General features: G+C 39.0%; 1 protein-coding gene across 9 annotated transcripts in view; it reads left to right on the forward strand.

Annotated features, from left to right (window-relative positions):
* Positions 1 to 10,819, forward strand: part of LOC18421486 (AP-5 complex subunit zeta-1) — a 63,879-nt gene extending 53,060 nt beyond the window's left edge. For 5 of the 9 annotated variants that reach the window (XR_016050562.1, XR_016050566.1, XR_016050565.1 and 2 more), the window contains 6 exons: positions 1,925 to 1,996; positions 2,177 to 2,224; positions 9,299 to 9,426; positions 9,687 to 9,849; positions 10,196 to 10,400; positions 10,568 to 10,819. Coding sequence is in view for 2 of the 9 variants with exons in the window: in XM_006826471.4 (XP_006826534.1) it covers positions 1,925 to 1,996; positions 2,177 to 2,224; positions 9,299 to 9,426; positions 9,687 to 9,849; positions 10,196 to 10,400; positions 10,568 to 10,617 (666 nt within the window). In the remaining 7 variants the exon portion in view is untranslated. Of the gene's footprint in view, positions 1 to 1,924; positions 1,997 to 2,176; positions 2,233 to 9,298; positions 9,427 to 9,686; positions 9,850 to 10,195; positions 10,401 to 10,567 lie in introns of those variants that run through there. The other 4 variants (XR_016050563.1, XR_016050567.1, XR_016050561.1 and 1 more) reach the window with 2 other exon arrangements.
* The last annotated feature ends 609 nt before the right edge of the window (positions 10,820 to 11,428 follow it).

Raw genomic sequence — 11,428 nt, forward strand, 5'->3', positions numbered from 1 at the left:
GAAGACACGCAAATTATTTTATCGGCTTAGTCCCAGTTTGTCGAGCAAAATGAGAAATCAATATCTGAGGCTTTTCTCAAAAGCCAAATCTGATAGGGTTGAAAAAACCTTTCTCGGCCAGTCCAGCCTATTGAGCTGTAAATTTTTAAAGTAATATAATTATGAAACATCCAGTTTTTGGTTTCACAAAAATGCCTTTTGCTTTTTTCTTCGTTTATTTTTTTTTAAAAAAAGAAAATTTTGGTCCTTTATCTTTTGGTCGTTTACAATTTATGATTTTTTATTTTATAGAAGCCCTTAAAACTTGAAATTGAAATCCAAAAATACAAAAAAAATGAGTGTGCAACAATCTTTTTTCTGCATTCTCCTTTTTTCGTTTGTTTTCATAGAGGTTTGTATTTTATAGAAGCTGCCTATATAAAATGAGACTGCTTCTATCTTCCTCATTTGTTCTTGCATGTCTGCCTATATATGTGTGTGCGTGAGACTGACTCATAGACTTCCCGAGTCACCACGACTAGTACTGCTGCTGAAGTATACGTGGAATTCACTAGTATGCGATTGTCTTAGGTCTCTACACGCGACTTTCATGCTCATCAAGGCTCTTTAAGAATATGTTCTCTTTTATTGGAAAACAACAACTTCTGCACTTCACAAAAATTGCTTAGTTTTTTTTTTTTTGTGAATTTGCCTACTGTGTCTGAGAAAAAAAAATATATGTTCCTTCTTTCAAATATGAGAAGAATGCACATGAGTATAATTTTTAATGATAATTGTGGGAACCGGAGATAAGGCCAAGGTGCCACCTTATGAACTTGATCCCACGATTTCTCTAAGGGATCTTAGAGGGAGCTTGGTTTACATAAATGGGGATCTTGCTCCTCATAAAATGAGATCTCGGACTACATGCCTGTAGGATCACTCTAATGAGAGGAGCTATACTATTAATTGAACTACTGCTCCTCTCCTAGATATTATAATTTATTTCTTCAGAATATGTTAAATTGTGGTGCATATCATATTGTGTTATACTAGAATTATGGTATTAATAAACTACTGTTTCATATCGTAGTAAACTATTTATGATATCGATAAATTCTTGTATCGTAGTAAATTGCAGTACTATAACTATGGCATTGGCAATAAGCTAAGGTGTATGATAATGGATCTAGCGGGCATTGATCTCATTTTATGTGTAGTGGAGCTTGGATCTCTCCAAGTCAGAACCCCGATGCCTGTGACATAGCTCTCGGGTATCCTAGGATTCTAGCTCCTTAATTTGTTGAATATACGCATATCTATCCTAACCCCAGAGAGCTTTCACCCTATGGCAGTTCGGCATTCCCCGTACCAATTACCAATCCTGCTCTCAGCTCCAACACTTATGGTCCATACGCATTAATTGCAATTCATTGTGTTCTTTTCTTTGTTTTTCCTTGATTAAAGTTGGGATCTTGAATGTTGTTTAAATATGAGAGATTGTATACAATGAGACCATTTACCTTTGATACAAGAAGGTTACAATTTACGACCATCCTATGTGAAATCTGATAGCTTGGGTGTGTCACAAAGTTCGAAAAAACTTCTTTTGAAGTTTGAGCTTGGTCTGAAATAAATGCAGCCATCAAATTTCACATCCAATGATCAAGATTAATTGTGACCTCCTTGTGCCAAGGATAAATAATCTCATTGTATACTTTCCTTTAAATATTCCTTTTTTCACTGATGACTTTTATTTAGTTCGACACATGCCTAAAAGTAGTGCTTCCTTTCACTCCTTCACAACATGATTTTTGCAAGTAATTCTCAAGCTTGGCATTGCTTCTATCAGGGTAAATATTTGATGAGTTCAAAGACAGGAATAAAATCATGCTAGCTCATGTTCATGCAGAAAGTTTGCTTACGTGTCCTGTGTTTCTCCTAGGTGAGGAAGAGGCTTCGCGAATTTATTCTTGCAGCATTTCATCGATCACCAGGTTTCGTTGCAATGCTAAAGGTTTCTTATTTCATCCATCTGCTAATTATTACAACAATATGGCAATATAATGCATTTCTTTTTTGCCACTGTTGGTTTTGACAAACTAATGCACAGCGTCTATGGGGTGTTTGAGATGTATTTACCTTAATTGGTATATTTAATTGAGCATGACTATAATTACTCTGGTTCCTAATGCAGAAGCCTATAATTGACAGACTTGGAGAAGCATATGACAGCCCTGAAAAGGTATGAACGTATGTCTCTTTCACTTGGTTACTATCAATTAGAGATCTTACAACTTTTGGAAGGATTTCCCTTTCTTGTCTAGAAACAAAGATTGGCTCTTGAATGGAATTGGCATTATGATTTGTCGCACCAATGGAATAGAACAGTCAACTAATCACAATTAATGTTCCGAATAATAACAATAACCATAAAAATAACAATAACAATAACAATGACAATGACATTGAGAATGACAATGACATTGAGAATGACAATGGCAATGGCAATGACAATGGCAATAAGAATAACAATAAGAATAACAATAATAAAAATAATAATAATGATTATCATAACAATAATAATAATAATAATAATAATAATAATAATAAATTATTATTAATATTATCATTATTGTTAGTATTATCATTATTGTTAGTATTATCATTATTATTATTCACAATTTCTGTTTATGTGATTTGTTTCTAATGCAATTAATTTTAACCCGGGAGTAATGTGTTACTCATATTGTCTCCTTTGTCCATAAAAAAGCTACCTGTTGCTGCCCTCCATACATAATGGTTGTAGAGGTTGATTCTTGCAGGTTTCTTATTAGTACGCAAAGAACAATACATAGAGGTTTTTTGGTTGATTTAATGAAGTGGTGAGCATGTGGTCATTTCAGAGTATGTGAAGCACTTTGAGGATCTTTGTTTGACAGTGTATCTTGGGTAATATACCCGTGCGTAAAAGGTTATTATGTCCAAATGTAGTTATTCCCTCAATGCAATGGTTATGGTGTGATGAAGCTACACTAAGTTCCTCTCCTCTTGTCATAATTTGCGTTGTGCTCCTACAAAGGTTCATGCTTGTGAACATTATTCTAATTCAAGCAAATAGGAAAGAGGCAACACTTTGATTTATATAAACAATCTCAGGTTGGTTGTCCCCAACTTCCAGAAGATCCCGTCAAGGATTTCCTGCTGTTTCATGATTTGGAATGGTCATTTCTTCTATATTGGGACATTTTAGCCAGTTTCTGGTAAATTTTGAAGGACCCAATATGAAGTTTATATTAGATCTAGTTTCTTGTATTTTACAGGCTAGAATTGAGCTCTCAGCATGTTTCCCAGAACAAGGAACTCTTAAAATTTTAATCCTGAAACATGTGTTTTACCCTGTAGGGCTGTCTTCCGTAGTTTCCTTTAGTTTGGGAAGTCTCTTTGTTGATATGATGTTTTTACACATCCAAGTGAAGAAGATTTTTGAAGAGACTTGTGGAATTACAATAATATTTAGGAAGTTTGTCACCTTTAGACCCTACAGGTTGCAGCAAACTGATCAATTTAAGATTGAAGTGCTCAACCAAAGTTCCTTCATATCAATGAGCCATGGGCAATTCTAGTTGATTAGCTGTGGTAAATGAACATCCTAATTCTACCATCAGTCAGATCTGTTAGATGCAAGATATATGTTGGTTTCTTCATGGTGGTTGAACTCCACCAATCGTCATTATAATAAAGGAAATCCAATTTCTAGTTTCATGACTGAATTTTAGTTTCATTCTCTACAGTTAATATAGCATCCTCAGCTAGTACCATTCTATGATTTCATGGAGCAATTGGAGGCCGCTGAAGGTGTCAGTTCTATCAAGGACCCCATAAGATTTAGAGGCACTATCATATTTTCTTTCTATGCTGTTTCTTTATAATCAATCGTTGGATTAACCTCCTCCTCAGCCTCCTTTGAGAAGCTCAAGTGTGGCTCGACTCTTCTATGCAAGCTTGGTATTGTTAGTTTTCTCCCTTCATTGTCCGTATCCTCTGGGCCTTTGGTTCCTAACTTGCTCCAAACCTTTTGTCAGCTAACAGTATCATCTAAGAACTGAGCTGTAGTGCAGGGCTTTTATTTCTTTTTCCCCAAACTGCCTCAAGCTAATTACTTGTCCCAAACTGCCTCGATCTAAGTACTTGTTTTACAATCATGCGAATAATTACTACATAGAATATAAGCATGTTGGCAAACTGTGAAGTACTTTGTTCACTTTTGAGTGGAATCGTCCCCAACTTGTTGTTATGGTATTGGAAACAAGAGATGCATTTCTTGGTTATTCTTGTCTTGGAAATCCTTTGTCATTTGTTATTGGCTCTTCGCTGAAACAAGTCAATTGTGTAATTACTGTGGATCTGTTTCTGTCCTGTATCATACTCCTTTCTAAGTCATGTGTACTCAAGTCTGGTACTGTGGGTAGTTGTCTCTGTGTTTGGTTATAGGCTTATGGCTGTGTCCATCATTGACGATTATTGTAGGGTTGCCTGAATTTGTTTCATGAAATCAATGGAAAACTGTCATTGATATTTCAGCAGCACTACAAAATGATGACAACTCAATTTAAGACTGACACAAAAGTCTTTAGCCTGCTGAACATAGTCACTCAGATTCTTTTGTGTATTTATTTTATCCAAGTGGCAGATATGCAAGTAAGCTTGATCCCAAGTCCGTTTAGTAATTTCGTTTTGTTACCTGCTTGTAGAAGAGGCTACAAATGTCATGAACAGAAGACCTTGAGAAATCTATGTATTCTGGTGGTAATTAACAGGCAGAGTACGTGAATAAGAATCATATCCTAACAAATCCTTGGGAAGATCCAATTCATTTCAATATTTTGAGAAAGTCATAAAGGATGGCGAGTTATCATGGGGGATGGAAGTACAATTCTGGGAAGTGAAATTACAAACTTCCAATGGAGTTCAGATTTACCTCTTGGTTTTACTTTCCATGGTTATGAATATCATTAGACTTATCTATTTCTCTTAGAAAGGAGGTCTACTATAATCATCCCACCGAGCATTTAAGTGTCATTGGGCTTGACTTGCCTATTGCTTTTAAAGGAGGTCTTCTATTAGTCATCTCACTTAAGAATTTGTCTCCTCGCATTAGGGCATATGTTTCAGACATCTTCTCTGTCAGAGATCCTCCCGTCTTGAAGAAGCAATGTCACATCCTGAATTCAGAAGAAAATGCAAGAAGAATTAGAAAATTTCCTCAATTTGGTTGGAAGATGAATGGGACAAAGGACACTTACGGTCCTTGCACACCACGGTTTCCTCCCCATTACACACTTGGATAGTTCCTGTTAAATCAATCTTGGATAGTGATGCTCCTTGGGGGAGTACCCTATATGGACAGCATATATCCGCTTCCTTCAATTGATTTGCCCAAGTCATGTGTCAACTAGGGTTGGTTGTTTTAATATTGACCAAGTCAAGTACCGCATTACACTTTTTGTTTCTTGCTGCTAACACTAGCTAGGATCTCAATGATTCGAATGATGTGTTTACATAGCAGTTTTTTTTTTTTGAAAGAGATTAACATTTCTGTATTATTGGAGAGAAGAGTGCAGTAGGTCGAAAAATGAGGCATCCCATAAGCCGGGAGCTCTTTACAAACAACGACTCCCCAAGGGGGATGCCCAGGGAGCTCTGTACAAAAATTAAAGGTCCCCTCTAGGTAGACTGTATAAAAAAAGCAGCAGTTTAGATTTCTAGGTGATTACCAAATGAAAGTCCATGAAATAGACAGAAATAGTAGCCAAAACAAGGGGATAGACAAATGATGCAGCCTCCTTCTCAAGAGAGTTAGCGTCATGGTTTCCTTCCTGCCATATGTGCTTCCAAGAGATGTGCTTGCCCCTGCAAATGTGCACAATCTCGTAAAAAATATGAGCTAGCATCCAAGGCCAAGGGGAGAGGCCAGAGGCCCACCAAATTACATTCTTGGAGTTCCCCTCCACTACTAGAGAAAGACTCCACCGGGGATTAAAAAGCCTTAGTCTCTCAAGGAGACTAGTGCCTCTGTCGTATTAGAATCAGTGTGACCGATATGTTTTGGGAAGTAGGAAAGGGTTTGGCCCACATGATTCCTAGAAAGGCCCCCTATCCCTGAGGGGCCAGGATTATCTAGAGAGCATCCGTCAAAATTCATTATAGTTTGCCCAATGATAGGTGGAATCCACAAGGAACCACGGGTGATGCGAGCTTTCCTGGTGTAGAGTAATGTTTTCCAGTGTTGGAGAAAGCCAGGTGGAGAGTCCCTTTGAACAGTTTGTGATTAGAAGCCCAAAAATAACGAGGGATTTGATCTTTTCAATCATATCGCTTGGTGAGGTCCTTTCACCTCTGAAATTTCTGCTGTTGTGCTCTATCGAAAGGATCCAAAGCATAGCAGCAATGGAGGGGAAGGGGTGAGGGGAGCGAAACAGCATGGGAACCAAATTAGGGGTGACCCATTGGCACTTAAATAGTTGGAGGGACCCCATATTATTTGTGCTACGGGACAGAGAATAAACAGATGGGCATTGTTCTCTTCATCTTCACAACACTTCACACACCTATTAGGGGCAGACCAAATTGTTCTCTTCATCTTCGCAATACTTTACACACCTATGAGGGATGGGAAGACCCCTCTGTTGTAGTTGGTCAACAGTAAGTTCCTCGTTTCTGCCTTTTCGGGGAGCAAGGCAGCCAAGCAAGTGATTGAATGAGGTGGTGGGTGGGGGGCTATAGAGGACCATGCTTGGATATCTTTCAGGAGACGGGGTCCAGAAAGATAACTCTTAACATACCTTTTCGGATAGGGTGAACCAGTTGAACACTCGGGTTTTTGGTGGGGCTATAGAGGACCATGCTTGGATTGTGATGGAAGTGGGAGCCAAGGGAGGCTATAGGGCCAACCAGTTCAAGGTTGTTTAGTGGTCTTCTGAATGTTGGGTTCCATGTTCAAGAGGGATCTGATATAGTCATAACCTCAGCTACAGTAGATGCTCGGTCATAGGCCAGATCAAACAAGTCAAGGTAAAGATCTTTAAAGGGAGTACGTCCAATCCACAGATCAGATCATAATTTAATTCGGTGCCCATCCCTGGGATGGAAGTAAATGAGGTTTCTGAATAGGTTGTAGGAGGAGAAAATGGATTTCCATATCCCATACGATCTGTTGTTGGCCCTGCAAGCAGGCAGCCACGAAGACGAGTCTAGGCAATATTTGGGCCAAAGGGTCTGCATCCAAAGTTGATATCTTTGTGTGGTAAGATGCCACCACCATTTACCAAGCAAGGCTACATTATGCTTCCTAAGGTTCCGTATGCTTAGTCCATCTAGGCAATTTTGCTGGCACAGTTTTTTCTGCGATACAAGATGGAACTTGTGAGTTGGAGAGTCCCCTGACAAAAAAATCTTCGCATGAGTTGTTCAAGTCGAAGAGTCACAGCAGTCAGCATGTGAAAAAGTGACATTTGGTACACCAGAACGTTGGCAAGGGTGGCCTTAAATGAGAGTAAGCTTACCTGCGGAGGCTAAAAATTGACCTTTCCTGCTAGTTGGCCTTTGGTCTACCTTATCAATGATATGAGACCACAATCGTTTTTTCGGCTTGCCAATGCAAAGGGGTAGGCCTAATAATTTGACGGCAAGGGCTCTGCTTGGCAACCCCCGCTTTCTGCAAATTCCTAGGTGACTTGGGGATCCAATGCTACACCAATCATTTTGAATTTTTCGAGGTTAATTTTAAAACCCGTGGCAAACTCAACGCACTTAAGAAAGATGAGTAGGTTGTCTACTTCCAGCTGGCTGGCCCCGCAAAATATGAGAGTATCGTCAGTATATTTGAAGGTGAGTGATAACTGGGCCCCATGAACTACTTTTAAAGCCATGTAAACGGCCAGAGTTGAAGAAGCGGGTTATAGACTGACTGAAAACTTCGGCTATGATAGCAAACATGAAGAGTGGGAGGGGATTTCCTTGTCTGAGGCCCTTAGAGGAAAGGAAGAAGCCTCTAGGAGAGCCATTGATTAGGACCGAAAACAATGGAGAAGAGTAGCATCCTCTCATCTAGGCCCTCCAACAACACCCTAAACCCATCTTTGAGAGGGTTTCATCTAGAATGACCCAGTCTATATGGTCGTGAACTTTCTCCCAATCCAGTTTAATGACCAATCCAAGGGATTTCGATATTTGCCAAGAATGGATGCACTCTTGAGCCAAGACCATCCAGCATTTGGTGGTCTTTTACAAAAGCTCTTTGGGAAGGGGAGATAACATGGCAAAGACCTCGCTTAGGTGGGTGGCTAGGACATTGGAGATGATTTCACTACAATCCCATTGTTCTCTTTGTACAAAATCATACTGAATTGGATTGGATTTGAAACTTGGAGTGACTACAGTAATGATTGATATTACAGTATGGGATCTTTTAATCCGAGATCAAATGATGGATGAAAGAGGCTGTATTCTTTGGGTCCTGCTGTGTTCAGTCAAGCTTAGTTCTCTAGATGAATAAGTATTGAACAACTTAGTCATCCTGGCTAGCTAATTTTTATGCTTGCTATTGATGTTCTGAATTGCAAAGGGGAACTGGATTAGCAATATAGTTTGCTCCTTTGCCTGTCAAATTTATGTATATAGTTTACTCCTTCAAATTGCAATGGAAGAAAATCTTGTTGCTTGGGTGCTTCCCAGTGAAAAAATATTGCCTATATATTCAGATGGATGGGATTGGTTTGCCAGAGTTCTAATTTGCCGAAGTTAAATATAGTGTCTGCACAATTTCTGTGAGAGGACCAATGAAAATAACAACTAACCTACAACTATAAAATTTATGTGACATTGAGGATAACAACGTCGAAACTACTTATGTACAACAGAAATGGTGAAACTGGTACTTTATTGTACTCTTCTGATAGTGCTGTGATATATCTAAAGTAATATGATCAGTAGTCCGTTTGGCACGAGTTACGGGAAGTGAAATCAGTCTTGTTTGACAATAGTAGTTATCTGGGGATGCCTTTGCTTTGTGCTTTGTCTGGTTTCGAAAATTAAAGTGATGTGAACTAACTTCAGCATCTTGACCCTCCACCTGTTTTTTTTTTAGTTCCCTTTTCTTTTGGTGGTTGAGGTGGTTACAACTGTTCAGTGTACCCTTTTGTTTCCCTGTTTGGAGTATGTGCAGCATGTGCATGTAATTTAATTGCAGTTTTGGTCTTTCAAGTTTATGCTTGCAGCACAGATTGAATTTGAACAAAGAAATTGATCGTTTTTGCAGACTGAGCTGGCCCTGGAGTTGTGTTGGGCAATAGGCGAACATGGCGGTGGTGGAATATCTCAGAAGGACACTGCTAGAGAGCTTTTTGAGAGTTTAGAGTTGCTTTTATACGAGAATCTTTCATCCAGGTGCATAGGAGGACCAAAAATTGTTCTTTTTTTTTTTTTTAACTTCTCTTTGTAGGCAAATTCCCAAATTGTTTCAAGCTTTCTAGCCATGATTCCTTTAGGAAAGAGTTCCTCGTTTTCCATGGATCTTTTTTCACTTGTGAGTCCAAAATATGGGCCTTCAAATTCTGCCGATTAAAACTAGAACCATGCAATTATACTTGTTTTTTGTATGACATTTATATGCCAAAATAGGACTAAACCATGTGCTTGTTGTGAAGTCGCCTTGGTCTAAGCCAGGATCCAACGATTGGCAGTTCGAATAACTCAACCACTAGAAAGTCGTCACAGGCAAGGCTTCTCTGTTTTGTTGTGACAGCCATTGCAAAGCTTGCGACTTACCATCGTGATTTACTTCCTAGGGCACGTGTATCCCTGGCCAAGGTGCATTCAAAATCAATATATATCCAGTGAAAGACCTTGCAGCTTACACAAAAGGGAATGTACAATGATCTATGGTTAACAGGAAATTGCGCCATTGTCCCATGGACAATGGTGTGTCATTCTCCGTGTAATGACCACCCACTGTTCCTTTTGGTGGATAGTTGTAGATTGATGGCGCCTAAGTGAATGTCCTAGTGGACCCCACTCCATTTAATCTCCAATCATCCTTTGGTGGTAAGGAATGGTGGATGTGGCCTTGGAGTGCCTTGTATCATAGTTCATTGTTCTATGGTATTCCCTATGAAAAAGCAAGGAAAATAAGAAATAAGAAGGCCTATTGTGACAGGTAGCTCGATCTCGGAATTCCTTGGACATGAGAGTTTGGAGACGTGCCCGAGACTATTTGGGGTTAATGAACGAGCCAGCAATATGCTTATCCGTGCTGGGACCTTCGAGAGGGTGCGACCAGGGTCCAGGTACCATCAACTGGAGTGAAGGGGGATCGAAGATGGTTTCACATATTCCGTTCTATATCCTATGTGAACAAGAAGGTATATAAACTCAGTGAAAATTTCCGGCATACATGCTTTGTGGTACGAAGCTTTTTTGTTCGATACATGTATGGTGTTTCATTTCAAACTAATCATGTTTTGATCTACTATTTTCCTTGTTTTGAGTTTCAGACTGGATTTATATCCCGTATTCTTTAATGTTTCAGGGCCCCCCTTCCATGACTTTTCCCTCTCGGATGTTATTTCAAGCAGATGAAGTTCTCTGCCTTTCTAAAATTCTACTGTGCATGGTTATGTTTGTATAATTGCCACTCAAGTGGCTATTGAAATTTGGAAGTCGAAAAATAATTAATTGCTATGATTTTAACCATTTAGAAAAATTGCTATGAAATTGTCCCAACCCATAACCGAATGTAAAATGATTTTAACCATTTAGAAAAATTGGTATGTTATTGTCACAGCCCGTAACCAAATGTAAAACATTTCATTGGTTCTCATTTAATTGAAAGAAACCAGTGACAAGATTAAGTAGGGTATGTGAAAACCTCATTGACATCTTGTCGAGGGGCATAGTAAGCGTAGAAAATGAGGATATAAAAACTAATTCGACAGTGCCATGTAATGGTGCTTCTGATTACGGTTCAAATTAATGTTTGAGAGGTTAAAATGGAGGTCACTGTTCAGTCGAGCTGGCCCATTAGGAAAAGATTTCTGGTCAACCACATGGAGAATTGATATCGTGATCCCAATGACTATGAACTAAGCTCACGTGGCTCCATAAAGAGAAACAGCTTATTGTAATTTTGTGGTAAAAGAACTGGATTCGTTGTCCATGTATTCCTTCTTTTATTGAAACCAAAAGAAGAAAATTGAAGGTCATAAGAATGTAGAGCGGGACGAACCCAGCATTACGGAAAAAGTCCATGGAAGAGCTGGGCCATACAAGTCCGTATGATATTTGAAACATTCTTACTGCTGTAATTGAAGCCCAACCAAATCACATATCTGGTGATACATAAGGGATCGCAAGGAACTCGAAAGTTTCAGCAGTCCTTGAACAATTGCAC

Source organism: Amborella trichopoda, chromosome 2, assembly GCF_054954075.1.
Source record: "Amborella trichopoda isolate Santa Cruz 75 chromosome 2, AtrichopodaSantaCruz75HAP2 v2.0, whole genome shotgun sequence".
Classification (NCBI taxonomy): Eukaryota; Viridiplantae; Streptophyta; class Magnoliopsida; order Amborellales; family Amborellaceae; genus Amborella; species Amborella trichopoda.